This window comes from Mobula birostris, chromosome 14, assembly GCF_030028105.1.
Source record: "Mobula birostris isolate sMobBir1 chromosome 14, sMobBir1.hap1, whole genome shotgun sequence".
Taxonomy (NCBI): Eukaryota; Metazoa; Chordata; class Chondrichthyes; order Myliobatiformes; family Myliobatidae; genus Mobula; species Mobula birostris.
The window spans coordinates 39,854,122-39,880,620 of NC_092383.1; the positions used below are offsets into that span (position 1 = coordinate 39,854,122).

The window sequence follows — 26,499 nt, forward strand, 5'->3', positions numbered from 1 at the left end:
ATAATAAACCTAATTCTGATCCATTTCAGCTCACCACTGCATTCCTACACTGACTTGTCTGTTTTTGACCATGAAGTCAACACAAATGAGAGTAACACCTCGTATTTCACTTGGGTAACATATATTCCAATGTAATGAACAAGGAATTTTCCAATTTACAGTAACCCACACTCCTACTACTCCAAAGTCCTTTCCCCCTTTGTTCACTTTTCCCCATCCCTTCTCCCACTCTGTTAAGATTATTCTCCCCCTCCTGGCTCCACCTGCCCATTACCAATGCACCCATCCACCTGGGTTTCTTCTCCCTTGGGTTTTCTTTCCTATCCACCAACTCAACAGGTTCCACCCCATCCTTATTTAGTTCTACTTGCTACATTCCACCCTTTATTCTTACCCACCTGGTTCCATCTTATCAATTTTTTTCCTAATGTTTCCATCCATCAGCCACCAACTTGCCTCAAACTTGCCTCTCTTCCTCACCAACTAGCTCCATTTGTCCATCATTCACAGTCCTCCACCACCTCATCTAGTCCACCCATTATCAACCAGCCTCTGGTGCACCTTTCTCTCTCATTTCCAAATATTGCCTTTCTTCTCTCTAGTCCTGATGCAAGGTCTTGATCTGAAACACTGACTATCTCTTTGCTTCCACATATACTGCTTGACCTGCTGAGTTCTTGGAGCAGTTTTTTCCTACTGAAATTGGCCCTTTGGTACCTGTCTAAATGCCTTTTAAATATAGTGACTGTATCAAATCAAGGATCAACTTCATTCACCATATGCAATTATACGTATCAGCAATTTGCTGTGGCATGACATTCACAAACACGACATTCAACAAACACAACATTCAACGATTCTAAGAAGAATATAAGGGTAAGTTAGAGGTTAAAATACAGTTGTGGGATAGAAAGTGCATAAATACATAAATGTTAGGCATGCATTTATAATGTAAACAGCATTATAAAATGTAGTTTACAGTGTTTAGAGTGCTGTACGGTAACCAATGCAATAGAGGTGATGGGGAGGGAGCTAACTAGAATAACTGATAAGACTAACTCCCTGGTGGAATAACTTTTCAGATGGCATGAAGTTTTTGTTTCAATGACCCTATAGTGTGTTCCAGAAGACAGCATTTGGAAAAGGCAATTTGCAGGGTGGACAGTGTCTATAATGGTTTTACCTGTCCACTTCTGTGTCCAGGACACATACACTCAGTGGCCATTTTAAAAGCTACTCCTAATGCAAGTATCTAACATCAGCCAATCGTGGCAGCAACTCAATGCATAAAAACATGCAGAAATAGTCAAGAGGTTTAGTTTTTATTTAGATGAAACATCAGAATGGAGAAGAAATGTGTTTGAAGTGATTTTGCCCATGAAGTGATTGTTGGTGTGGATTGAGTATTTCAGCAACCACTGATCTGGGCTTTGCACACACAACAGTCTCTAGAGTTCACAGAGTATGATGTGAAAAAATACTTTGTTTAGGAGAGAGGTCAGAAGAGAATGACCAGATTGGTTCAAGCTGACAGGAAGGTGACAGTAACTTAGATAACCATACATTACAACAGTGGTGTGCAGAAGAGCATTGCTGAATGTACTATACATCTAGCCTTGACATGATGGGCTACAGCAACAGAAGACCATACCAGGTTCCACTCTTGTCAGCTAAAAACTGGAAACTGAAGCTAGAAAGGGTACAGGCTCACCAGAACTGGATAGTTGAAGATTGGAAAAACAACACGTGGTCTGACAAATCTCATTTTCTGGTGTGACATGCAGCCTGTAGGGGCAGAACTTGGTGTAAACAATATGAATCTATTCTCTGCCTTGTGAAAACTGTTCAGGCTGCTGCTGGTAGTATAATGGTGCAGGGAATGTTTTTTTGGCACACATTGGGCTCCTTAATACAAACTGAGCACTGTTAAAGTGCTACAGCCTACTTAAGTATCACTGCTGATTAGAACATAGAAGAGTACAGCAGAGGAACAGGCCATTTGGCCCAAAATGTTGTGCAGAATCAGCTAAAAAGCAAATCAACAACACCCAAACCCTAATCCCTCCTATTTACACCATGTCCATATCCCTCCATCCTCAGTATATCCATTTGCATCCCTTTATGGCCATAGACTGTCTATCTTCTAATGCTACTTTCAGCAAGATAACTTGCCACGTTACAAAGCACGTCATCTCAAGCTGATTCCATGAACATGACAATGAGTTCAGTGTGCTCCAAAGTTCTCCACAGTCACCAGATCTCAATCCAATAGAGCATCTTTGGTATGTAGTGGTATGGAAGATTCACAGAATGCCATGAATACAAAAAGATGCAAGAAACATTCCTTAGAGATTCTGGTCCATGTTGACATGATAGCAGCACACAGTTGCTACAGATCTGTCAGGTTCGGACTTTAATTTGTGGACCAGTCCCATTTTTCTCTATTACTGCTTTAAAGACCCAGCTGGTGGCGTAGTGGCACCAGTGCTGGACTTCAGGACGAAAGGTCCCGAGTTCGAATACATCCGGCTCCCCTGCACACTTTCCATCCATGCTGGGTTACGAGCTGGTGATCTCTTTGGAAACTCACCCGGCAGAAGACAATGGCAAACCACTGCTGTAACTTGCCTCGTACGCGATTCCCCACTACGTCAGAGAGGCATGGAGGGAAATCATCCGCTAACCGGAGAAACTCCAGATGCGGCGTACCTTTCCTGCTGCTTTAAAACTAACAGAATTACAGTCATTGGTCCCAAAGTACTACCCCATTGACACTTCACCACTTATCCAGCTCATTTCCTGAAAGGAAGTTGAATGTTGCCCCATCACACACACCCAATGAGGATCATCTAAATATAAAAAACTTTCCTGGTCTATTCAAATCCCTTAGCATTAAGGCAGTCCTATGAACTATGAAGAATTTGAAGGTATCAACAATCTTGAATGTTACAATGAAAATTTGGAGATGTTATTGCCAATAATATTGTATGAAGACAATTGCATTATCTGCACTAAACATCTACGCTGATTTTACTCATTGCAAACACTGGCTCACCATTAGTATGCAAGACGAGACTCCGGAGTCCAAGCAGGGTACAGCTAGAAGACCAGGTTTGCAACTTGAATGGGGTACACATAGTTTGTGTACTTCCAACTCTAGCTAAACTCCAAGAGTCCGGAAAATCTGCTTGACCAACACCAAAGTACTGAAATTGCCAGATTATTGAAGTTTTACTATACTCAGAAACTTTTACATTTCTCATATCAAACTCTATCTGCCAGTTATGCTCCTCTTTGACTGCTCAATCTCTCCCTCCAAATTTAAGCTCAAATGCATAATCTGCAGCTTTGCTGATTAAAAGCTGATCTCTATATAAAATTTGGAACTTAGAATTTAAAATTACCAGATTGAGCACCATGTTAATATTTTAGCAATGACTGGAGGCACCACAATGTATTAATAGAACTAGCATAGATGGATATTTATCAGCATGGATATAGTGAGCCAAAAAATCTGTTTCAGTGTTGCATAACTCATTCACAAGGCTTAAATTTCTGTGTGCAGCATGTCTTTAGTAGTGTTCATCCTTCTGCTTATGGGATGAAAAGAATGGTCACCAGGCAGAAGAAGGGAGGCAGGCAGGCTCATGAACAGTTTCTATAGGTTAGAAATTGGCGGGGGTGAAAGCAGCCGGAGCCAAGATGAGGGTGGGTTCGGAGATTCAATAGTGACCAAATCTTAGGCCACAGATGCAAATCAACAAACAGTTGCAGTGGAAAGGGAGAGTAAACAGCAAGGGGTGGAGTGGGGGTAAACATTTGTATTAACTGCATAGAGATGCGAATCCTACAAAATGAATTTGGGGAACTAGGTCAGATTAAAGAGCAGCAACTATAAAGCTGCAATCTCTAGAATCCTTCCCAAGCTATGTGATAGTGGGTAAAGGTCAGGTGAATATGTGGCCAAAAAGTCTGTGAAAGAGGGAGAGCTTCAGAGTTTTGGATTATTTGTACAGGTGCTGGGGAAGGTACAACTAGTATAAGATCGACACGTTATACTTGAAGCAGAACAGGTCATATATTCTCGCAAGGATGTTTGGCAGAACTGTTGACTGTTGTGAAGGGGTTAAATAAAATTGATAGGAGAAAGAAACAAAGTAGATGGGGGGGGGGAAGGCAAGATACAGTCAAACATCAAAGGAAAACTAACTCAGTCCAGAAGGCAGAGCAGACATGAGTGAGACGTAGCATGTACACAATGTAAAGTCTAATTTTCAATGCAAGGAGTTTAGCTGAACTTAAGAGCATTAATCAAACATAGGAATGTTTCTGTTGCTGGCAAAAGAGATATGAGCGAAAGGAGGACAGGAGTGGTAACTCAACATTCCTCTACAAGTGAGAGGGGTGGGTATTTAAAAGGTATGCAATCCCGATCAGTGAAGCCACTATGATAATAAGGGAGGAAATCACAGAAGCTCTTCAAATGTTCACTGAGGACAAATCTGTATTCATTTTTGGTTCAGACTCAAAAAACAATACGGAATTTGTAAAGCCCATAGAATTTACCAATTACATTCAAGATGGCCAAAATATTTACAAAGCATTACAAAAGGATTTTGCCTGAAAATATGAGCTTCTTTTTACAACAAGTTTTTGTTGTACCTATTAACAAATAAATAATTAGCAAAAGGTAGTAAGCAGACAGACGAGATCTACACAGTTCTAATTATACCTTTCAGGTGGAAGTTGGCACCTGCACATTGACAAATGTGTTGCATAGGAGAGGCACTGAAATACGGACTTGGGCACAAGAGGAAACTGGATTGTGTAAATTTAGGTCAAGGTTTGGATATATTTAGGTACTTCATCACCATTTTGCTTTGGTATCCTTAAAACACTTTCTCCTTTTGCATTTCTATTAAAACAAGCTGAGAAAGCAGAAACTGTACTGAATAACAATTATTATTTATGGATGTAGCAAGTATATTTTCACAGGTTCCTTAAGGTTGTTATAACTGGAGTTGGTATTGGGGATAAGCTCTTATCACCTATTAAATGCTCCCAATGGCTCGCATCTCAAATAGCCTCTGGCAACAAAGTCCAGCTCCTGGCCTTCACGTGTGACCTAGCTACTATGCCCAGCAGAACTGTTTCTACTGACAGAAGGGGTAAAAGGTGGGCTACTGATGCCTTAAAACCAGTCACTTCAGACAAGATGGGAGCTCGTCAGCCATGGTTGGCAGCTTATCCAGAAGGAAAACTTATCTCAAACTTGCACTGCCTTGTGGCTATACACACTCATGGGGAAGGCTTCGGGATGTAAACCCTGAGGAAAAATTTGGAGCTTGAGTCCATCAGAACATAATACATAGGAGCAGATCTAGGCCATTCACGCCATCGAGTCTGCTCCAGCATTATATCGTGGTTGATCCAGGATCCCACTCAACCCCATACACCTGTCTTCTTGCCAAATCCTTTGATGCCCTGACCAATCAGGAGATGATCAACTTCCACCTTAAATATACGCATGGACTTGGTCTCCACTGCAGTCTGTGGCAGAGCATTCCACAGATTCACTACTCTCTGGCTAAAAAAAAAATTCCTTCTTACCTCTGTTCTAAAAGGTTGCCCCTCAATTCTGAGGCTGTGCTCTCTAGTTCTGGATACCCCCATCATAGGAACATCCTCTCCACATTCACCCTATCTAGTCCTTTCAACATTTAGTAGGTTTCAATGAGATCCCCACGTATTCTTCTAAATTCCAGTGAGTACAAACCCAAAGCTGCTAAACGCTCCTCATATGTTAACCCCTTCATTCCCAGAATCATCCTTGTGAACCTGCTCTGGAATCTCTCCAATGACAACACATCCTTTCTGAGACATGGGGCCCAAAATTTTTGACAATACTCCCAAGTGTGGCCTGACAAGTGTCTTATAAAGGCTCAGCATTACCTCCTTGCTTTTATATTCTATTCCTCTTGAAATAAATGCCAACATTGCATTTGCCTTCTTTACCACAGACTCAACCTGTAAATTAACCTTCTGGGAGTCTTGCACGAGGACTCCCAAGTCCCTGTGCACCTCTGATGTTTGAACCTTCTCCCCTTTTAGATAATAGTCCTCACTACTGTTCCTTTAACCAAAATGTATTATCACACATTTCCAGCACTGTATTCAATCTGCCACTATTTTGCCCATTCTTCCAATTTGTCTAGGTCCTGCTGCACTACCTACCCCTCCACCTAATCACAGAGCCATCAATTCCATTATTCAACTCATTGACAAACAACATGAAAAGTAGCAGTCCCAATGCTGACCACTGAAAACCACTAGTCACTGGCAGCCAACCAGAAAAGGCCCCCTTTACTCCTACTCAGGGTCTCCTGCCTGTCAGCCATTCCTCTATGCATCCAATATCTTTCCTGTGATGCCATAGGATTTTATCTTGTTAAGCAGCCTCATGTGTGGCACCTTATCAAATGCCTTCTAAAAATTTAAGTAAGTGACATTCACTACCTCTCCTTTCTTCACCCTGCTTGTTACTTCCTCGAAGAACTCTTAACAGATTTTTCAGGCAAGATTTCCCTTCGCAAACACCATGTGATTGTGAGTGCATGGTACCATGCAGGAGTCTGCGTGCTGTCTTTAGGCTGCACAAGCCGCAGCTCTGGTTCAGCAGGGATGTCCATTTAAACTGTCTCTTGTTTCTACAATGTTTGGCACAAGAGTCAAGGATTAAAGTCCCTAAGGCAGTCCTACGTTGAGTTCAACACTGGTTGGCAACTCCTGCGATGCTACTGGTGCCAAACTAAATCGGTCTCTGCCATTCCTTTGGATTCATCAACTGCATGGAGAGGGTGAGCCTGCCACATGGGCAATAGCTTGCTCTCCATATCATACTGCCTTGGCTTATGTATAACATAGACAGTGGGGATGCAACATCCATCATCAACCCTGACCAACTAAAGCCCTCAGCAATATTTGCACAATGCCATTTTGTTTCTGAATTGTGTACCTTATTGTGTGCAACAACTTTTTCTGACTATTCTCTGAAACATATTAATGTACATGTCATTTAGGTTATGTAGCAGGCAACTTCTCCATGAATTCGAACTAAATTATGCAGGATTATCATACAACAAAAAAGAATAAGTATAATCTGAAAGACACTGCCACATCTTCAGTTATTCATCATTCACATTTTAAACATCTTCCTCAGGTCAGCATTTATTGCCCCACATGATTTTTGATAGGATGATGATACACTGACTTCCTGAATTACTGCAGCACTTTTGATAAAGGCAATTTTACAAATGCTTTTGGTCAGGAGATTACACAGTAACAATGAATAAAAAGCAATGCAATTCCAAACCAGGATGCAAATTTAAGGGAAATTTTAAGGTGGTGGTGGTGGTGGTGCTCCTGTAAACCTGTAGTTTTTCTCATTCTTAGTGGTCAAATGCAATTAAGCTTCAAGATTCATTATTTGAATACCAATTTGCAACAATGGTAGAACTTGTGCCATTGTTTCAGTTAGATCACTGTTGGACAAAGGATTTGCAGCATAACAATTCTCTATATTAAAATTATCACTTTTAGAAACAGTCAAATGAACAATTGCTCAAATGCCAATAATAGTTATATCACTGCACAGTTGGTTGGAAGTAAGTCTTTCTAGTAACACAAGAAGTTTTCTTCAGCACAAATTTATTATTTTTCTAATTTATAAAAGATGAAAATTTTACCTGAGGCAACTGTTGTATTATTTTGGTGGCTTTCATTCCTTGACATATATAAATCATCATCCCCTTCAGTGGAAGAGCTGGAGGAGGATTCACTGCTCAGGTCATTATCACCTGAACTGCTAGAACTTGACAGTAAGGCATACTTCTTACGAGCAAAAACTTCCCTTTTCTTCTTCTGCAATAAAATACGCTCCTTTTGTTTTTGTGTCCGTTGAGAAACATTAGGTTTATTAAATTTCTTTCTCTGTTGAGGCCTCCGTAGACTGCTATTTGGGAGACAAGGTCGCTTAATTAAAATCCCTGATATAGATTCCTGTTCAGACCTCGGCCACTTGTGCATTTTTGAATCAATTGTTCTACTTGTGCCACTCAATACTGTTTGGGAATGTCTATCTGGAATCTCCTCTTCTTCTGAAGTCATTGTATCAGAGTCTCCAAAATGTAGACTTGAAGAAGGTGATGAAACACACTCACTAAAAGAAGAATCATCTGCATGGTCTTGTGACTGCATATGAGGCCTCAAACCAATGTTACTTGGGTGATCTTTCAAATTAGAGTTTTGAGTTTCTGATGGACCAGCCTGCTGGCTCTTACGCTTTTTTCTAGTGACAACCATTTTCTCCTGTTCTAATCTGTTCTCATTCATGCCTTTGATTGGCTTTCCAGAATCACAAATATGAGTGAAGTCATTTCCAACCTTACTTGCAATCATTTCAACGTCTGTACTAAAACTTTTTGTTGCCAGGATTGGCTCAGGGTTCATTAATGACTCCTTGGAACTCTCCTGTCTTCTGGGTGCATCAGATGTTATCTCAGTCTTCATATCCAGGTTGAAGGTCAGATCTATATGAGTTACATCAGGAAGTCTATTAAGGGATTGGATGATCTTATTCTTGCACTAATATCTGGAGGTTGAAAAAAAGGAGAAAAATATTAGTAACAATATTACAAAACAAGAACATTTATCTGATTGAACAATTAATTGTCAAAGTAAGAACAGAATATGAAAGCAGTAGAGAAAGTGCAATGAAAATATTTACAAAGGTGATATCAGTATGAGATAACCATAATAAATGATAAAAGTGCTGTTTTCCATTAAGTTAAAAGCTAAGTACTAGACCACTGAAATTTGCAAGTCTCATTGCTTGCGAGTTCCACTTTGGAGGTGTCCTCGGGAGTTGAACATTGAAGAACATATCAGAAGGACAGGCAGATGGGCATAGTGGGTATGGTGGCTCTGTTGGTAAAAAATGAAATCAAATCCTTAAAAAGAAATGACATTGGATCAAAAGGTGTAGAATTTTTGTGGGTAGAGTTAAGAAACAGCAAGAGTAAAAAGACTGATGGGAGTCATATGCAGGCCTCCAATTCAGTAGTCGGAATGTGGGCTACAAATTACAAAAGGAGATAGAAAAGGAATGAATAAAAAAAACAATGCTATGATGATCATGGGGGTAGATTTCAACATGCAAGTAGATTGGGGAAAATCAGGTTGATGCCGAACCCCAAAAGAAGGAATTTGTAGACTGCCTATAAGATGGCTTTTTAGAGCACCTTATGTTCAAACCCACTAGGCAAAACACAATTCTGGATTGGGTATTGTGTAATGAAGGGAACTTGGGGTAAAGGAACCCTAAGGAGACAGTGTTCATAATATAATAGAATTTACCTACAGTTTAAGAGGGAGAAGCTAAAAATCAGATCTATCAGTATTACAGTGCAGTAATGGGAGTTTCAGACAGAGAAGCTGGCCAAAGTTGATTGGAAAGGGACCCTAGCAGAGCTGATGGTAGAGCAGCAATAGCTGAAGTATCTGGGAGTAATTCAAAAGACAAAGGATCGATTCATCTCAAAGAAGCAGCAGCATTCTAAAAAGGGGGGAGGGGGGAGAGAGAAATAAAGCAACCATGGCAACCAAGTCAAAGACAGCGTAAAAGAAAAAAGGGCACAAGATATAGTAAAAATTAGTGGGAAGTTGGAAGATTGGTAAGCTTTAAAAAAACCAACAGAAGGCAACTAAAACAGCAAAAAAGCGAGATAACATGAAATATGAAAGTAAGCTAGCTAATAATTTTTAAATTTTTTCTCTTTGGATCAAGAAGACAGCGGTAAGAGGCTAAGGATTTCTAGCAAGAAGACATTTTATTTCTTGGAGTAGGAGAGAGGCCAGACTGCGCAGGCAGTCAGCCAGTTGAGTGCGAACAGTTTAAAAAGAAAACCGCCATATCGAGCGGGCAGCGTCGGAGTGGGCTACGGAGTGAGAGGGTGCAGAGTGAAAGGGCTTTGGCTCAACGGGCTTCGGCAGAGACAGGAAGAGGCTTCCTGCGCCCGTTGAGTCTCATAGTAACAGAGTAAGTTACAGTTTTTTAGTATTTAGTACAAACAGTAGCATTAGAGGTATGCATCTAGGATTAGTGTTGTGCTTGGAGTGCCAGATGTGGGGACCCTGGGAGACTTCCAGCCTCCCCAAGAATTACATCTGCACCAGGTGCACTGAGATGAGGTTTCTGAAGGACCGTGTTAAGGAGTTGGAGATGGAAATTGATGACCTTCGGCTAATTAGGGAAAGTGAGGAGGTGATAGATACTACCTATAGAGAGGTAGTGGATAGCACCCCTGTGACAGTCCCCCTCAGAAATCGATATATCGTTTTGGATACTGTTGAAGAGGCAGACCTGACAGAGGAGGACCACAGTGAACGAGACTCTGGCATTCTGCCTAGTGCCAAAATCAAGAGAGCAAGAAGAAATGCGGTAGTTATAGGGGATTCCATCGTAAGGGGGACGGACAAGAGATTCTGCGAGCCAGACAAGGATACCCGGATGGTGTGTTGCCTCCCTGGTGCCAAGGTACAGGACGTCTCAGATCGAGGCCAGAGTATTCTGAGGAGAGAGGGTGAGCAGCCGGAAGTCTTGGTACATGTTGGTACCAATGACATATACAGAAAAAGAGAGGAGGTCCTGAAGAAAGATTACTGGGAGCTAGGAAGAAAATTGAAAAGCCAGACCTCCAGAGTAATAATATTAGGATTGCTGCCTGAGCTGCGCGCTAATGATGTTAAGAATAGCAGAATTAAGCAGATGAATGTGTGGCTAAGTAACTGGTGCAGGGGGCAGGGCTTCAAATTCTTGAATCATTGGGATCTATTTTGGGGAAGGCATGACTTATACAAAAAAGATGGATTACACCTGAACTCAAAAGGTACTAATATCCTGGCAGGATTGTTTAATATAGCTGTTAGGGAGGGTTTAAACTAAGTTGGCAAGGGGAAGGAAACCAAGGTGTTAGGGTTGAGGAAGAGGAAAATAGAAATAAGTCAAAAATACTGTGCAGCAAAGACGGCAAGAAGGACAGGCCGGTGAATATACAGGATAATTTGCTGCAAAATAGAAATATAGCAAAATTGGCAACAGATACTGATCTAAATGTACTGTACTTAAATGCGCGCAGCATTAGAAATAAAGTGGATGACCTTGCTGCACAGCTGCAGGTTAAAAGATATGACATTGTGGCCATCACCGAGTCATGGCTAAATGATGGATGTGATTGGGAGCTGAATATCCAAGGATACACAGTGTATAGGAAAGACAGGAAGGTAGGTAAAAGGGGTGGCGTGGCCCTGGTAAGTAACGATATCAAATCAATAGAAAGAAGGGACATAGGATCAGAAGAGGTGGAATCCTTATGGGTAGAATTAAGAAATGGCAAGGGTAAAAAGACACTAATAGCAGTTATATAGAGGCCTCCAAACAGCAGCCGGGACGTGGACTACAAGTTGCAGCTGGAAATAGAAAAAGCATGTCAGAAGGAAAATGTCAAGATAATTATGGGGGATTTTAATATGAAAGTGGATTGGGAAAGTCAGGAAGGTAATGGATCTCAGGAGAGGGAGTTTGTAGAATGCCTACAGGATGGCTTTTTGGAGCAGCTTGTCCAGAAGCCCACCAGGGGATCGGCTGTTTTGGATTGGGTGCTGTGTAACGAACCTGAGGCGATTAGGGAGCTGGAGGTAAAGGAACCTCTTGGAAGTAGTGATCATAATATGATTAAGTTCAGTTTCACATTTGAAAAGGAGAAGCTGGTATCAAGCGTATCGAACAGGGGAACAGGGGAAATTACAGTGGTATGAGAGAGGAACTGGCCCAAGTCGATTGGAAAAGTAAGCTAAATGGAGGGACAGCAGAGCAGAATTGGATGAAATTCCTACAAGAAATAAGGAAAATGCAGGAAAAATATATTCCAAGAAAAAAGAAAATCATGAATGGAAAAATGGCACAAATGTGGCTAACCAGAGAGGTTAAAGCAAAAATAAAAGCAAAAGAAACAGCGTACAAGGAAGCAAAAATTAGTGGGAAAAATTAAGGACTGGAAGACTTTTAAAAACTTACAGAAGGAAACTAAGAAAGTCATTAGGAAAGAAAAGATGAATTATGAAAGGAAGTTGGCAATTAACATAAAAAAAGATACTAAGAGTTTTTTTTAAATATATGAAGAGTAAAAGAGTGACAAGGGTAGATACGGGACCGATTGAAAATGATGCTGGAGAAATTATAATGGATAACAAAGAGATGGCGGAGGAAGTGAATGAGTATTTTGCATCAGTCTTCACAGTGGAAAACATGAGCAATATACCTGATAGCCAGAGGTATCAGGGAATAGAATTAGGTACAGTCAAGATTACTAAAGAGAAAGTGCTTGGGAAGCTAAGCGGACTAAGAATAGATAAGTCTCCCGGTCCGGATGAGGTGCACCCAAGGGTTCTGAAGGAGGTGGCTTTGGAGATTGTGGAAGCATTGGAAATGATCTTCCAGGAATCAATAGACTCTGGCGTGGTTCCGGAGGACTGGAAGGTCACAAATGTAGTTCCGCTATTTAAGAAAGGAAGGAGGCAGCAGAAAGAAAATTACAGACCTATTAGTCTGACATCGGTAGTTGGAAAGATATTGGAGTCAATACTCAAGGACGAGGTTATGAAATACCTCGAGGTGCATGACAAGATAGGCCCAAGCCAGCATGGTTTCATGAAGGGAAGATCCTGCCTCACCAACCTATTGGAATTTTTTGAGGTAATCTCGAATAAGATTGACAAGGGGGAGGCTGTGGATGTTGTGTATTTGGATTTTCAAAAGGCCTTCGATAAGGTGCCGGATATGAGGCTGCTTAATAAGATGAGAGCCCATGGAATTATAGGAAAGATATTGAAATGGGTGCAGCATTGGCTGATAGGCAGAAAGCAAAGGGTGGGAATAAAGGGATCCTATTCTGATTGGTTGCCAGTTACTAGTGGTGTTCCACAGGGGTCGGTTTTGGGGCCGCTTCTTTTTACGATGTATATTGAGGATTTGGATTATGGATTAAACGGTTTTGTGGCTAAATTTGCGGATGACACCAAGATAGGTGGAGGAGCAGGAAATGTTGAGGAAACGGAAAGGTTGCAGAGAGAGTTAGTTAGTTTAGGAGAGTGGGCAAAGAAATGGCAGATGAGATACAACGTTGACAAATGTATGGTTGTACATTTCGGAAGAAGAAATAATAGGGCAGATTATTATTTAGATGGGGAGAAAATTCAAAAATCGGAAGTGCAAAGGGACTTGGGGGTCCTCGTGCAGGATACCCTAAAGGTTAACCACCAAGTTGGATCGGTGGTAAGGAAAGTGAATGCTATGTTGGCATTCATTTCAAGAGGAATAGTGTATAAGAGTAAGGAGGTGGTGATGAGGCTCTATGGGACACTGGTGAGACCTCATTTGGAATACTGTGTGCAGTTTTGGGCCCCCTATCTTAGAAAGGATGTACTGATGTTGGAGAGAGTTCAGAGAAGATTAACGAGGATGATTCCAGGAATGCAGGGGCTAACATATGAGGAGCATTTGCCGGTTCTCGGATTGTAGTCATTAGAGTATAGAAGAATGAGAGGGGATCTCATAGAAACGTTTCGAATGTTGAAAGGGTTGGACAGAGTAGATGTGGAAAGGTTGTTTCCCTTGGTGGGTGAGTCCAGGACAAGAGGCCATAGTCTTAGAATTAGAGGGTACCCAGTTAAAACGGAGATGAGGAGAAAGTTTTTTAGCCAGAGGGTCGTGGATTTATGGAATTCGTTGCCACATACAGCTGTGGGGGCCCGATCGTTGAGGGTGTTTAAGGAGGAGATTGACAGGTATCTAATTAGTCAGGGTATCAAGGGATATGGGGAAAAAGCCGGAAATTGGAAATAGATGGGTGAATTGTTTAGCTCATGGGGGAGCTGCGGAGCAGACTCGATGGGCCGAATGGCCTACTTCTGCTCCTTTGTCTTGTGTTAATACAAAGCAGGATACCAAAAGTTTCTTCTTCTTCCAAATATATAGAGTAAAAGAGAGGCTAGAGTGGATTTCAGACCACTGGAAAATGTCTTTGGAGAGGTAGTAATGGAGGCCAAAGAAAAGGCAGTTGAACTTGATAAGTATTTTACATCAGTCTTAACGGTGAAAGAAAGCAGCACAGTATACCAGATTTTCAAAAGTGTCGGGGGCAGAAATTAGTGTAGTCGCTATTAATAAGGAGAAGGTGCTTAGAAAACTGAAAGGTCTAAAGGTAGATAAGTCACCTGGACAAGAGGAACTACAACCCAGGGTTCTGAAAGAGGCAGTTGAAGAGATGGTGGAAGCATTAATGATCATTTGAGAATCTCCAGATTCTGGAATGCTTCCAGAGGACTGGAAAATTGCAAATGCCACACCACTCTAAGAAGGGAGGGAGGCAAAAACAGAGGAATTTATAAGCCAGTAAGCCTGACTTTAGTGGTTGGCAAGATAAGGATAAGGTTTTTTGGTAGTTGGAGGCACATGATAAAAGACACCGAAGTCAGCATAGAAACATAGAAAATAGGTGCAGGAGTAGGCCATTCAGCCCTTTGAGCCTGCACCGCCATTCAGTATGATCATGGCTGATCATCCAACTCAGAACCCTGTACCAGCCTTCCCTCCATACCCCCTGATCCCTTTAGCCACAAGGGCCTTATCTAACTCCCTCTTAAATATAGCCAATGAACGGGCCTCAACTGTTTCCTGTGGCAGAGAATTTCACAGATTCACCACTCTCTGTGTGAAGAAGTTTTTCCTAATCTCGGTCCTAAAAGGCTTCCCCTTTATCCTCAAACTGTGACCCCTCGTTCTGGACTTCCCCAACATCGGGAACAATCTTCCTGCATCTAGCCTGTCCAATCCCTTTAGGATTTTATACATTTCAATCAGATCCCCCCTCAATTTTCTAAATTCCAACAAGTATAAGCCTAGTTGATCCAGTCTTTCATCATATGAAAGTCCTGCCATCCCAGGAATCAATCTGGTGAACCTTCTTTGTACTCCCTCTATGGCAAGGATGTCTTTCCTCAGATTAGGGGACCAAAACTGCACACAATGCTCCAGGTGTGGTCTCACCAAGGCCTTGTACAACTGCAGTAGTACCTCCCTGCTCCTGTACTCGAATCCTCTTGCTATAAATGCCAGCATACCATTCGCATTTTTCACCGCCTGCTGTACCTGCATGCCCACTTTCAATGACTGGTGTATAATGACACCCAGGTCTCATTGCACCTCCCCTTTTCCTAATCGGCCACCATTCAGATAATAATCTGTTTTCCTGTTTTTGCCACCAAAGTGGATAACTTCACATTTATCCACATTAAATTGCGTCTGCCATGAATTTGCCCACTCAACTAACCTATCCAAGTTACCCTGCATCCTCTTAGCATCCTCCTCACAGCTAACACTGCTGCCCAGCTTCGTGTCATCCGCAAACGTGGAGATGCTGCATTTAATTCCCTCATCCAAGTCACTAATATATATTGTAAACAACTGGGGTCCCAGCACTGAGCCTTGCGGTACCCCACTAGTCACTGCCTGCCATTCTGAAAAGATGGCTTCCTTAAGGGAAAATCTTGCCTGACAAATCTGTTAGAATTCTTTGAGGAAAAAAAAACAGGCAGGTAGACGAAGAAGAGTCAGTGGATGTTGTTTACTTTGATTTTCAGAAGGCATTCGACAATGTACCACATGAGGCTACTAAACAAGATAAGAACCCATGGTATTCTAGGAAAGATACCAGCATGTACAGAAGATTGGCTGACTGGAGGCAGAGAGTAAGATTAAAGGGGTCCTCTTCTGGTTGGCTGCTGGTGATCAGTGTGTTCTGCAAGGGTCGGTGTTGAGTCTGCTACTTTTCACATGTTATATGATCTGAATGATGGAATTAGTAGCTTATGGCCGATTTTGTAGATGACGCAAAGACATGTGAAGGGGCAGGCAATGTTGAGGAAGCAGAAAGTCTGCAGGAGAACTTAGATTATAGATTGGGCAAAGTGGCAAATGGAGTACAGTGTAGGGAAGTGTATGGTCATGCACTTTGGTAGTAGGAATAAAGACAGAGACTATATTCTAAATGAGAAGATTCAGTAACCTGAGGTGCAAGAGACTGAGATGCAGGTTTCCCTAAAGGTTAACTTGCAAGTTGAGTTGGTAGTAATGAAGGCAAATGCAATATTAGCATTCATTTCCAAATGACTAATATATAAAATTAGGATGCAACGCTAAGCCTCTATAAGGCATTGGTCACACTGCACTTAGAGTGTTGTGGGCAGTTTTAGATCCCATATCTAAGAAAGTTGGCATTGGAGAGAGTTCACGATAATGATCCTGGAAATGAAAGGGTTAATGCTAACCTCCCCAGCAGCCAGGACACTTTCAAGACGTGACACTTCATCGAGGTGGTCGGACAGGAGCTCAAAGAGAGACACTTAACATTTCAGGAACAGCTTCTTCCCCTTCTGAATGGACAATGAACCCATGAACACTACCTCACGAGTTTGCTCTCGTTTTGCACTACTTAATTTAATTTTCTTTTTCTGTATTTACTTAAAGCATTTAAATGTTTTAATTATTATTATGTAATGCAATGTACTGTTACTACAAAACAACAAATTTCATTTCTTTTGCCAGTGATATTAAACCTGATTCTGATTCATTCAATGGCTCTGGGTGTGGAAAAGAGATCTCATTGAAACTTACCAAATACTGAAAGGCCTAGATAGAGTGGATGTGAAAAGGATGTTCCCAATATTGGGATAGTCAAGGACCAGAGGACACAGTCTCAGAATAGAAAGATGTCCCTTTAGAATAAAGCTGAAAAGGAATTTCTTTAGCCAGAGGTTGGTGAATTTGTCGAATTCATTCCTACACAGTCATGTAGCAATAGTAAGGATGTCAAAAGTTATGAACGAAGGCAGCAGAATGTGGTTGAGAAGGATAATAAATCAGCCGTGATGAATGACGGCGAGGGTTTGATTGGCCTAATAGCCTAATTCTATTTCCTTGTCTTATGGAGTGCTGACCTAACATGTTAGGACACACAAAACTAGTACTTTATACTTTATTGTTGCCAAACAATTGGTACTAGAACGTACAATCATCACAGCGATATTTGATTCTGCATTTCACACTCCTTGGATTACAAATATTAAATATTAAAAATTTAAATTAAAGATCATAAATAGAAAATAGAAAAATGGGAAGTAAGGTAATGCAAAAAAACCGAGAGGCAGGTCCAGATATTTGGAGGGTACGACCCAGATCCAAGTCAGGATCCGTTCAGCAGCCTTATCACAGTTGGAAAGAAGCTGTTCCCAAATCTGGCCGTATGAATCTTCAAGTTCCTGAGCCTTCTCCCAGAGGGAAGAGGGACGAAAAGTGTGTTGGCTGGGTGGGTCATGTCCTTGATTATCCTGGCAGCACTGCTCCAACAGCGTGCGGTGTAAAATGAGTCCACGGACAGAAGATTGGTTTGTGTGATGTGCTGCGCCGTGTTCACGATCTTCTGCAGCTTCTTTCGATCTTGGACAGGACAACTTCCACACCAGGTTGTGATGCACCCTAGGAGAATGCTTTCTACGGTGCATCTATAAAAATTAGTGAAGGTTTTAAGGGACAGGCCAAATTTCTTTAGTTTTCTCAGGAAGTAAAGGCGCTGGTGGGCCTTCTTGGCAGTGGACTCTGCTTGGTTGGACCAAGTCAGGTCATTTGTGATATTAGTAGTGATTATTTCCAAACAGTTAGTGATAAATCCAATAGTGAAGAGAAAGCTCTGTCACCATAACCGTTACAGAATTTAGCATTTGTTACCACATAGAAAAGAAAAGCAGAAGGCTTGCACATGATGGAAACATGAAATAAGATACACAGGTTAAGTCGATGATTGCATTAGAAATAGAAAGGTGAGAAAATAGGTTGCAGAGAGAGATGGGGATTGCATAGATCTGCACCCACTTTCATCTGGACCATAGCCCTCCAAACCTCTCTCATCCATACCTCTCCGAACTTCTCTAAAATGTTACCTTTGACCCTGCATCTACTACTTTCATTGGCAGCTCATTCCTCGCTCGCACTACCTCTGAATGAAGTAGTTCCCTCACATTTTACCCTAAACCTAAGGCATCTATTTCTAGTTTCACCCTGTCAGAGGGAAACAAAAAGCTTTTTTGATAATCATACATCAGACCTGGTCACTTCTGATACAAATAGGAAAGGCTGATTAAGTCAAATTGTTGAATTCAGAGTCCCAAGGGTAACAATGCACCTAGATGGAAGATGAGGTGCTGCTGCTCAGTGTTAACATTGGACTTCATTGAAACAGAAAGAGACCAAAGACAAGGAGGTCAAAACTGTCAGGTAGCTCACATTCTGCATCTCCATTCCAGCAAGCAGTTTCCCTACTCTCTAACTACCCCTTTTCATCTTTGTTTATTTGTAGAACTCAAGATGGACCAGCCATGCTTAACAGATAGTATCTAGGCAGAGACAGAAGAAACTGCAGATGCTGGAACATGGAGCAACAAATTATCTACTGTAGTTATTCAGTAGGTAGAGATGTTTGTGTCAAAAGCAAATATGTCGTTTGCAGAAACTTAGCCTGCACCCAAAAGCATTTCCTTCATTCTTTCCACTCTTCCTCAGAGTTGTAGAGTAATACAGCATGGAAACAGGCCCTTCAGCTTAACTGAACATCCTCCCTGTTAAGCCCCTTGCCTGCATTCAGTCCATAACCCTTTAAACTCCTGTCCTCCATGTACTCTAAATGTCTCTTAAATGCTGCAATTGTACCCACCTCAACCTCTTCTTCTGGTAGTTCATTCCAGGTTATCCTTACCCCCTGTGTGAAGTTACCTCTGAGGCCTCTTAAATCCATCCTTTTTTTTTTGTGTATCTGTGCCTCTGAGTTTTAGACTCACAAAGCTGGGGAAAAGATTATGACCCCTTATGATTTTATAAATTGAGTTTCACCCTCATTCTCTTGTGCGTAAAGGAATAAAGACTAAGCTGGTAAGCTTTCCTTCTAACTCAGGTAGCATCCTTGCACTCTTCTAGTTTGACAAAGTCATTCCTATAACAGGATGTCCAAAAGAGTACACAATCCTTCAAATGCAGTCTCATCAACAACTTATGTACCTGCAACATTATGTTCATCCTAGACTCTGCTCTGACTGATGGCCAGCATGCTAAATGCCTTCTTCACCACTGTCTACTTGCACAACCACTTTCAGCAAATTGTGCTTTTTAGTGTAGCCCCCCCGGCCACTCTCAGGGTTGCTCGGCTCGCTGTTGTCTAGGGAAACAGCCTCGGCCCCGCCAAACTGGGTAATAGTTTGTTTGGATGCTGTGTGAGGTACCCCACCCTGCCCAAATAACAGACAATACACCAGATACGATTAAATGATTTACAGTTTATAGATATTACTGAAACTATATAATTAGAAGAGAATAAAATATAATAGGAAACTAAAAGGCGCCACACTTATCAAAGTTCAATCTCTTCGTGCACAAAACCGTTGGAGCTCAAGGATCTTCTTCTTCACCCTGCGACCCCTCGGACCACCTCGACCGGCCGCCTGAGACCAACAACGGTGGTCGACCAGGTGCTCCTCACGAGTCCCTCTCCATCTCCTCGCTGAACGCCCTCTTCGGGGTACGACCCCATTAGCGGACATCACAGCACCTCGTCCATCCTGTCTTGCTCTCCCGCCTTCTGCCCCAAAACCCCGCGCATACAGTATCTTCAAATAAACCAAAAACGTAACAACTATCCCAATTGGTTAATAACATATTTCTTATCACACTCTAAACCAAAACAAGCTGCTAGCGCAAACTTTCTCAGCATTTAACACAACAAAGTCGCATTTCCCACATTAACATAAGACGTCATTTTAATTAGCCTCCACAGTAACATAAAAGTCGAAACCCCCTTACACTAGCTTCAACTGTTCCACTGTACGCAACTGTGCTTTGCCATTCATACAAGTTCAAGCATGGCTTGATTGACCTAAAATGCATCTCTTCACACTTATCTAAATTGAAATCTATTTGCTATCCCTCAGTCCATCTCAATAACTGATCCAAGATCTCTTTGTAATTCGATGTAAACTGCTTCACTATCAACAAGACTCCCAATTTAGTATCACCATGTGCATATTTATCCAAATCCTTTGCATACATATTGCATAACACTAACTTCTGAGGCCTCTGATCAGAAAATTAAGCTTCATCCATCACCCTCTCAGGAACTTCAGATTTAAAAGTTTTGTCACTTTTCCAGTTCTGAAGGAAATGTGATCAACTGTTTCCACAGATGTTGCTTGCCTGCTGAATATCTCTAGCATTTTTTTTGCTTTCATACAATATGTTATAGATAAAGTGAAGATAGTCAACATATGAGAGAGAAATTAAGTAACTATACCAAAGAAAAAAGGAACACAAAACTGCGCTGAAATTTAAAAAATACTGGAAATATCAAATCAGGTAGCATCAGTGGAAAGAGGAAAATAATGTGTTTCACATCAAAGATCCTTTGTCAGAACTAGAAAAGCTCGAAAATAAGCTGTTTCTAAATTGCAGACAAGAATATGTTGGGTTAGAGAAAGTGAAGCATTCCATGGGGAAAACACACATTTTTAACTTATTTAGAGATACAATACGGTAACAGGCCCTTCTGGCCCAACAAGCCCACACCACCCAATTACACCCATGTGACCAATTGACCAGTTAACCAACTAACCCAAAGTGGAACACCTCGGTCACGTGGAGAATGTAAAAACTCCTTATGAACAGTCTATTAAAGCTGGTACTGTAATACAGGTGGGCCAAATTAAATTTAATGTACAGTAAAAGGATAGGTAGAAGTGCTAGGAAGATATCAACACAATTTAATATGAAGATTGATATTTCAAGGTCTAAGTATATAGTCCAGCTATACTTTCCTGTTCTGCTTTCTTCAAAATTATTCATAATTATTAGCCATTTTCAACTGCACCTTTGCAGTCACCAGATATGATTTTGCATCCACTTCAATTTATGTACTTCTGCTTGTACTGCAAATTGCACACATAGACCAAATGCCATTAAACACTATTATTGTACATGAGTACAATGGTTGGCATGGGCATTGAGGGCTTGTGGGTCCATTTGTGCTGTGTAGATCTTCTAAAACAACCAACAGAAAGTGAACCAAAAACTAAGACTCAAGTTACAAACTACATCACAGCCTGTAATTAATGTACTTAACTCTATAGATACAGCAGTTCTACAAGCAAATGTAACAACTTAGAATTCTATGCTAATGAAGACTGGTTTTTATCCTTTATTCTGTTATGAACAATTCAATTTAACTGTGGAGTGTTTATATAGAGTTAAGGGCCAAATAGGTCTGATAGGGCTATTTACTATGATGCACAAGACCACTCTGCCCATTGAGTCCAGGCTGCCACCCAGCAGAGAAACCCCAACAATTCCATTCCCTCATCCTTCCTTCCGTAAAGCTCTCCAACAGGGGGCCTGTGGGCCAGATCGCGTATTAATGAGCAGACAGTGGATCAGATAAATGCCATAAAAAAAACCTGAAATACGGGAGTTATCCATTTAAATACATCTAGTTATGTTCTGCCTCAAATTAATGAATAACGCATGGTAGAAAGTCATTTGTGCCTAAGGTTGCCTACCCATGTTCTACAACCTCCCTCTCTCATAACTTCAATTTTATTCTTTTATCTCTTTTCCCACACAAATTAAATTAATTCTACTGTAATTGATTTTGCATATAAAACAGATCTCAATCTTAGTGCAACTTGTGACTTTATAAGAACCTTGGATATTGTGAAAAATATTGACAGTTAAAGTTCCCTAATCAATAGTACCACAGGAATTTCTGTGCAAAGTTGCAGGGTTTAATCCTGGATCATTCCCCGTGTACTTTAAGTGCAAGACAAACATTGCCACAAATTTTGGTGGAGATGAATGACAGTGAATTTGAGGCAAGGTTTAACCAATTTTAAACCCAAGAGATTTTTGCAGAGGCTGGAAATCTAGATCGCGACACAAAACACAAGAGGAATGCAGCAGGTCAGGCCGTATCAATGGAGAAGAACAAAGAGTTAACGTTTTGGGCCAAGACCCTGTCCTGATGAAGCATCCTGATCTGAAACTTCACCCCTATTTCTCTCCAGAGATGTTGACTGACCGGCTGAGTTCCTCAAGCACTGTGTTACAACAAAACTTGCTCAAATTTTATACAGGTTTCCCCTGCCATCCAAAGGTAGAGCGTTCCTATGACACGGTTCGTAAACTGGAATGTCGTAAAGCAAAGAAGCAATTACCATTTATATGGGAAAATTTTGTGAGTGTTCGCAGACCCAAAAATAACCTACCAAATCATGCCAAATAACATAAAACCTAAAATAACAGTAACATATAGTAAAAGCAGGAATGATATGATAAATACACAGCCTATATAAAGTAGAAATACTTTTCCACAATCATTTAGCGAAAATCTCATGCAAGCGCTCTCGGCAGAAACACGGCGCAAGTGCTCTCAGCAGAAAATCTCACGCAAGCGCTGTTGGCAAAAACACTCTCTCCAGTAACCTTTAAGCTATGAAGCTGCCAAATCATACCAAATAACATGTAAAAATACACAGCCTATATAAAGTAGAAATAATGTATGTACAGTGTAGTATCACTTACGGGCATCGGGAAGTCAGCGTCGAGCACACTGATGATGGTGTGTTAGGCTGAGTCACCAGAGGTTGGGGTGGTGCAGTGGCCCCCACCCTCCTAGCTGCCGACCCATACCGATCCGCAAGGCATACAGGGGTACAGTGATAGCTGGGAGGCACACAGCACATCTTTAAGAAAAAAGTCGAAATAAACATGCTAATTAATTACGTGCCAGGCAGCACGTAATTAATTAGCATGTTTATTTCGGCATTTTTCTTAAAGATGTGCTGTGTGCCTCCCAGCTACCTCTGCATTCTCTGCAAATCGGTATCTGCCCGCGGCCTGGGGGTTGGGGTGGTGGGGCACTGGGGTGTCATCTCATCATCGTCTGTTTCCATTAGGGCAGGCATGTCATCTTCTCCTATGACTGCCCGCCTCGATGTTGAAGGTCGAGGTTTGTCGTCTGCTGTGGCTGGTGGGGAAGGCTTGAGGAACAACAGTATGCTTGACTGCTGAGCCTCGCGCATTTTTCTATCATACAGTTCTTTGTAAGCACTCAAACCATCTTGCAAATATGCCCTAAACTGACGTACCTTTTCAAAATTAAAGTCGTACTTTATCATTGCAGCGAAAATCTCACGCAGTTGCTTCACGTTCAGTTCCTGGACAACTTCACTTTCGGTCCGTTCGCTACTGCATTCGGTTTCGATTGTTATCCTTTCCTCTTCCAATTGCATCAGCTCTTCATCTATCAGTTCTTTGGTCATGGGATGCCAAAACCTCTTCACATCATCTTCATCAACTTCCACAAGCCAAACTCACTTTGTCCTTGCTTCGTTCACCACGATCGAAACGCATAATTATGTCTAGTTTTACGCTAAGTGTAACACCCTTACGAGCTCTTTTAGGCTTTTCCGATAACTTAGAACTCATCTTGCTAACAGCTGCTCACAGGCATGTGTTTAAGCAATGCTGGCGAGAATGCCCTTCTGAATCCGGGGGAGAGCGGCTGCTCGGGGTGCACACTGCCTTTTATCGCGCGCTGCTTTTTCCACGCGCTGTCTTTTTTCGTAACAGCAAAAACACCTCTGTTAGTGAAAACAGGGAACTAATGTACATCTTTCGTAACAGTGAGGTTTCGTAAAGCGAACATTCGAGAAGCGGGGGACACCTGTAATTGCATTTTATAAGTATCTTTTAAGCAGTTCAGAATCTTTGGGACATGCAAGCATTTTTATTTTTTTAATGGTGTCATTATTTTAAAGGCAAATTTAATAACAGTATGGTACAATGCTGTCTAATATTTATCTAATTCGGCACAGTAGTGGGTGTGCTGCTGCCATACAGCTCCATAAGCCTGGATAGAGTCCTGGCCTTGGGTGATGTCCAGGTTAGGTTTCCATATTTTCCCTACAGCTGCACAGGTTTCACTGCCATCTTCCAAAGCTGCACTAGTGGTTTAATGGGTTACTCTAAATTGCCCCGAATTAGGTGGGTGGCAGGAAACCAGGGACGGGGAGGAGGGGAATGAATGGGCATGAGAATAGTAGAATAGGGCAGATAAGAAAGCATTAACAGCAAGCACAGATGTAACTAGACCAAAAAGCTTGTTTACATCATGAAAAAAAGAGAAATGTTGAGGTAGCTAATTGCCAGAGCTTTTCCCTAACATCCACAGAACTCAAAGGCCCCATCTGCTCTGCTACATTAGTTCACTCATGTCAAGTTATTTATCGTATTTTGTGAAATTATGTGAATTTGTTACTAGTGAGTGTTGCATTTCATTTCCTGGGATAAGATAATAGTAGGAAAAGTAAAACTATGAAGTTGTCCCTGTATATGACAGGCAAGGATCCTTCCAAATTTGAGCAATTACAAGTTGATAAATCTTAGAATCTGAAAGCTTTCTCTTCTCTTCAGAAAGATTAGACAGTTTAAATTTGCTTATAATTACAAAAGAATGAAAAGCAAATAGTTGACAAATACAAGACACAGATTTAAAATGTGACAAAAAAGTCAGGGAAGATGGAAGAAAATTGTGCTGCAAGTGTTAGCATTTGTAAAAACAACTCTTAAAAAGATGGTTAGTGTAGATTTAACACAGGCCTCTAAGAATCATGTTCAGAAGGAAATATGCTATGGGGAAATGTGGGAAAATGGGACTGCACTAAGAAGCAGCATTTTTTCAACGGGCACAGTGGCCTCCTGAGTCATGTGAAAATGAAAACAAAGCACCCACTGGAGACGAATTAAATATCTCAGAAATGTGCAAACTTCACACAGACAGAACCTAAAATCAGAATCAAACCAGGGCTGGGCAGCAACAGCACAAAATGCTGAGCCCCCCCCCCCCCCATAAAACTCAAAGCTTTATTTTGAAGAAAGACCTTAAGTTCCACTGTAACTTTAACATTCATTTTAGAGCCCTATTGTGAAGAAAGAAAGTCGCTACGGTTGTGTTATTGGTTGACTATTTTAAAGGTCTTAGCTTAACAATCCAAGGGAAAGCATTTTAATTTCTAACAAGGCAGTTTGAGACAAATTTAGCTTAAGAGGAATTGCAGTTAGCTATTACAGCAAGTTTGAAACCTTAAGATTTTCCAGGGAAGAAAATATACCACCCCTGCTTCATATGATCAAAATGGCTTTCAATCCTCGGCCAAGATGGATTGCCCTTAACATAAGTCATCCCCATGGTCAGCAAGAACCAATTACTATTCAAAACTACACAATTTCAACAACTTACAGAATGGTTGTGCATGAGATAGACCAATATTGCAAATCCTGCTAATATTTTGCAGGCCATCAGCAGTTTCAAACACAATTCAAAATTATAAAGTTTTTAACTAGTTGCACTGCAACCAATTTGGATGACAACTTCGCCTTTACATTAAAAAATATTTGCATACTGGCTCTTTCTCTGTCAATTACTCTACTGTTCCTATAGTTAATGTGAATTTTAGTACATTTCTCCAAAAATATCTATTAATTTCTGTTAATATTTTTGATTGGCTTACAACAGTAGCAATAAGTGCTTCAAAAGCTGACTTTTTGAGGCATCTTGTCTTCACAAATGGCATTGCACTTATTTTCTTTCACATTATCTACACTAGTCTGATTTAAAAACCATCCCCTTTACCAAATGGACATGGAATTTGGTTTATTATTGTCACAAGAAACACTTTTCTTGCAAACAGTTCAAGTCATTACACAATGTATTGAGATAGTACATAGTAAAAAAAAACAGAATGCAGTGTAAGAGCTACAGAGAAAGTATAGTGCAGGCAGACAATAAGGCACAAAGTACACTGTGAGGTCAAGAGCTATATTCTCTCTAAATTGTGCACGTGTGTGTGCGCACACGTTTTTCAACCAGCGCACAAAGGAAATTAATGTGCGCACAAAAGGTTAGTTACCTAAAATAATGTAGTAATAATTATACTTATTGAAAATAATCTTTTAGGTAAATGTTTCTGTTAACTAGTTAGTCGGTTTTTCAAATACAATGCACGTCACTAATTTACTTAACCTCACCTTTCCTGTTCCGGTTTGTACAGCTGCACCACAGCGGCAGCCATCTTTGGCGGACAGTGTTGATATTGTAAAGTTATACAACGATCTGTTTCAAATCCTGTAGATAGCTTACTAAGTTTTTATTGAAAAAGACCAGCCAAATGACCCTGTGGCTAAATACTGTCACAAGAAATTGATAAACATTACATACAAAGTAGCTTTACAGG

General features: G+C 41.1%; 1 protein-coding gene across 2 annotated transcripts in view; it reads right to left on the reverse strand.

Moving 5' to 3' along the window:
• rnf111 (ring finger protein 111) overlaps positions 1-26,499 on the reverse strand; it is a 156,126-nt gene that overhangs the window by 97,258 nt on the left and 32,369 nt on the right. For both annotated transcript variants that reach the window (XM_072278424.1, XM_072278423.1), the window contains exon 2: positions 7,746-8,650. In XM_072278424.1, the coding sequence (XP_072134525.1) occupies positions 7,746-8,568 (823 nt within the window). In that variant the 5' untranslated portion in view covers positions 8,569-8,650. The remainder of the gene's footprint in view (positions 1-7,745; positions 8,651-26,499) is intronic.